A 4,541-nucleotide genomic window follows, 5' to 3' on the forward strand; every position below is an offset into this window, starting at 1 on the left:
TTTATGCTCTCTGTATGTGTGTATATATATCTCCTCAATATATGTTCCATTCTATATGCATCCGAAGAAGTGGGCTGTAGTCCACGAAAGCTTATGCTCTAATAAATTTGTTAGTCTCTAAGGTGCCACAAGTACTCCTGTTCTTCTTTTTGCGGATACAGACTAACACGGCTGTAACTCTGAAACCTGCATGGTGGAAGTCATCTGGGAAAAGGTGGAGCCTTTTGTGGAGGCATTTGGGATTGTAGGAGGAGCACACTAGTAAATGTTTCTGTATAAAATTCATCAAGGGCCTGATCCACGGCCCACTGAAGTCAATAGAAAGACTCCTACTGACTTCAATGGCTGTTGGGTCAGTGTCCAGGTAGGAGGTCAGAGGAGATATGACCAAGTCCTGGAGTCATCTGTACAAGTCTGCACCAGCTCAAATAGTTACAAGAAGAGAGAGACTCAAGCCAGATGTGTCAGATGGGGAGAAAAAGGGGGGAGAGGTCAGTCCCAGAAAGGAAGTCATCAGGTAACAAGTTTCCCAAGGCTACAGGAGAAGGCACTGTCAGAGCCAGGATTACAAATTAGGAGTTCCTGGCTCTGTCTTGTTTTCAGACAACTAATTTTTCCCACTACATTGCTCCTTTTCAGACTTCTGTATTCATTGGGACATTTAGCTACTGTGATATAAAACACAAATGTACCTTATTGTAACATTTCATCTATATAATAAGATTGCAAGAAAGTCACTTTGTGTGTCATTCTGAAGCCTATTATGTCTGTACAATCAGCATGAAGCGACGGAAGCAGCTATAAGCATGCTTTGGGGGCTCTTTATGTTCAGAATATTATCAGGTTGAATCATCACTGATTTTGTGGTCTGTTACCATCCAGTTTTTAAGTTCTCCGCCATTTTGACTTTACAAATTATACCTGTGCAGTGTACAATACAGTAAGGCATGTATCTATGCCATGCCAAGAGGCCATGACCATTGCGATAGCGGAGATAACTCAACCATCCAGCACCCTTACTCTGCCCTTATTTGCATGCAATAATTTCATTGGTTGTATGAGGGAGACTGCACAGATGGTGGATTACTTGGCCCAATTGTCACATCACAGCACACATGCTTATTCAGCACCCACACAAATCAACACCACTCTCCCAGCACACTCCCCCTAGACACAAATCAACTACCTAGACAGCAACACAGACAGCATACACAATAACCCAAAATATACACAGCCCCTCACCATAGCACATGCCCCTCACTTGCTTCCCACACAGATCCACACAACTCTCCCAAAACAAAACTCAGACACAAATCAACACAAGCACCCACACAACAACACAACCAGCACACACAATCACCCCAAACATCACTCTGAAGCCTAGAATATTTGTTGAGTCAGTGTGCAGCAATGGACACAGCTACAAGCATGGTTGAGAGCTCTTTTTGTTCAAAATATCACCAGGTTCAATCATCAATGGGATTTGTGGTCAGTTACTATCCAGTTTTTAAGTTCTCAGTCATTTTTGGCTTTTTTTTACCATGCATGACTTTGTGAATTACACCTGTGCAACAGCATGGGCTTTCAACTCCTACTTAGTAATAATAATAGCCTATTCTGCATGACTGACATTCTTGATTTTCATCTTCCCTAGCATGTCATATACTGTGTGAAGTTTATTGTTTCATACGTAATTCCGGATGTATCACAAAAGACGAAGAGCAAGATCAAACGAGAGAAATACTTAACACAGACACTCCTGCATGAGAATCATCTCAACGTTATGAAAAAAAATATGGGGAAAATAGCTGACAGAATCTGGAAAGGAGCAGACGGCACTTTCCGACCTAAATTTGACTAAGAATTTTACACACAGACAGTACTTAACCGGCTCAGTACTGGTTACTAATGGCTAATCAAAATGTTACTAATGGCTAATCAAAAGTTGGGGATTAACTCCCTTTAGCAAATAGTGTCTTGTAACTCTTGCCTATGTCTGGAACATCACTGGCTATAGAGGGAAGGACTGGAAAATACAAAACCTTGAGATCCAGTATCACCTGGAAAAAGCGAAATGACGTCTTTAATAGTTTTAACCAGACAGAAAAAAAAGGCATCTGGTTTTCTCTAGACTGTTGCCTCGTAAGAAGGGGCAGATTCATTCTGAAATGCAGCACAACACCTTCCACTTCATTCAGCCATTGGTTATTTCATCTGCTGTTCAATTTGCACAAAACCTCAGAAACCAAATCATTTGTATTAAAAACAACACAGCTGCCATTAGGGTGACCAGATGTCCCAATTTTATAGGGACAGTCCCGATTTTTGGGTCTTTTTCTTATATAGGCTCCGATTACCCCCGATCCCCTGTCCGATTTTTCACATTTGCTGTCTGGTCACCCTAGCTGCCATTGAATGAGTTGTGATCACATGAAGTGGCTGTCATTGGATAATTCAATCACTGGCTATATAATTAAGCTAAGAGGAAAAGCCAAAATCAGAAAGAGACAGAAGAAAAAAGATGACGACAACTAAACATTAGGATGTTCAGCCATTGCTGTTGCCATGATAAGCCTGCTATGTGCCATACAAGCTAAAAAATGCGCAGCAGGGATTATACAGATGATAAGGTATTTCAATCAACGTGGTAAGAATGGACTTGAATCACAATGAGAGGAAGCACTGCAAGCCTGCTTCTCCTGTCATTGATAGCTGCATACGGTCAGTGGCGATTCCCTGCCTTTTTACAGCAGTATGAGTGAGGGGAGAATCAGGTGATGTGTCTTTACCCAGTTGATGTACATTAAGTAGTTCATTTTGCCCATTCTGTTTTGAACCTGTATGCTCTAGGACCTGTATGTTCTTACCTGTAACGAGTGAGCGTTTAAATTCTTGTCACACATTAAATCAATATCCACAGAGGGCTCACTTCTGTATTTCTTTCACAACCAAAACTCCATTCACTTCAGTGTGCAAGGAATGCAGGGTTGGACCTACTGTGATATCCTCAATTCAATCCATCACAAAATAGCATGTGTCAACACAGTAGCCAGGAAATGTGATTTCCAGCGCGGGTAGACAGACACATGCTAGCTGTGCTTGAGCTAGCAGACTAAAAAGAGCAGTGTGGCTAGAGTAGCTCAGGCTAGCCATGTGAGTACCTACCCATGAGGTTGGACAGCTACCCTGAGCCACCCCAGTGCCACACGCATCTATGATCATCATGCAAAAAAAATCCATGTTAACCTTAAAGACTCTTTTACAGTACAGTGGGAGGGGGGGCGATATTTACCTAATGAAAAAGGACAAAATCAGGAGGGAATTGAGGAGAGACCAGCCAGAGAAGGGACCGTGATTTGGCCTTATGTAAATAACCTCACAAAACTTACCACCCATTTTATAGATGGGGAAACTGTGACACAGAGCAGTTAAGTGCCTTTTCTATGGTCACACAGTGATCTGTGGCAGAGCTGGGATTAACATGCAGGAGCTCCTGGTCCCCAGTGACCTATTCAATCCACTGGACCTCATCCCTGTATACCCAAGGGCACGTACTATCTCTTCCTTTTGCTGTCACCTAGCATTATTCTCCTGAACATAGTAGTCTTAATCCACATCTGGCAATTATTCCTCCTTCAGGATAACATTATGCCAGGAGTGCCTTTGATCCATTATATCATCTAGAGAGAGAGAGAGAGAGAGAGAGTCTTACTTTAAGCACAGTTCAGAATTACAGATAGTGAAAAGTATGGTGCCTTAATAAAGAATATCTTAAATAAAAAGATACTTACCATTCTGTGCGGTTTACATAGACTTTATCTACACCTGCTAAAGATGGGATTACTGGGCCTCTCTGAACTTTTGAAGCATAAGAATAAAACATTCAGGAGGGGAAAAACAACAGTATTTGTAACTCCTTTAGAAACTAGGTCACTTGGAGAATATTTCACTAGGCTTTTAAAGGGAAAATTAGAATCTGCTTGAAAATATAAATAGGTTTTTCGCTTTTGATGCTGCAAATCACAAACTGTGACATCATCATCCACTGTGGGCCAAAATTATCTTTGGTATAAATCCAGTGAAGTCAGACCTGACAAAGAGCTCTGTGTAAGTTCAAAAGCTTGACTCTCTCACCAACAGAAGTTGGTTCAGTAAAAGATATTATCCACCCGCCTTGTCTCTCTAATAGTCTATTTGAGCAACTTTATAAACTACATAATGCCAATATTTGTAAGGTTCTTCAGAAGTTGATATGATTTGCCACATAAGAATATACATTTTGTATTTTTGCTAAGAATATTTGCTATTAATTTCTGAACATTAAGATATTTCGTTATATTTATCATTTTAATAAAATTTATTTTAAAATGCATTCCATGTCTTCATTTGTGTTATCCTTTTTTAGAAGCAGAACAATAGAGCTGCCACCAAGTACCATTTTTAAATTATTAGAATATCAGCATTGTCTATTTTCTATATTACTGCCCTTTTTCAAGTTCTTGCCATGAAGTTGTGCCACTGCTATTGAGAACCATCAGCTT

The 4,541-nt window shown here is 40.5% G+C and overlaps 1 protein-coding gene across 2 annotated transcripts in view; it reads left to right on the forward strand.

The window, feature by feature from the left end:
- ANO6 (anoctamin 6) overlaps positions 1-4,341 on the forward strand; it is a 120,500-nt gene extending 116,159 nt beyond the window's left edge. For both annotated transcript variants that reach the window (XM_034769957.1, XM_034769964.1), the window contains one exon: positions 1,655-4,341. In XM_034769957.1, the coding sequence (XP_034625848.1) occupies positions 1,655-1,861 (207 nt within the window). In that variant the 3' untranslated portion in view covers positions 1,862-4,341. The remainder of the gene's footprint in view (positions 1-1,654) is intronic.
- Positions 4,342-4,541: the final 200 nt, after the last annotated feature.

The sequence above is a fragment of the Trachemys scripta genome, chromosome 1 (genome assembly GCF_013100865.1).
Source record: "Trachemys scripta elegans isolate TJP31775 chromosome 1, CAS_Tse_1.0, whole genome shotgun sequence".
Taxonomy (NCBI): Eukaryota; Metazoa; Chordata; order Testudines; family Emydidae; genus Trachemys; species Trachemys scripta.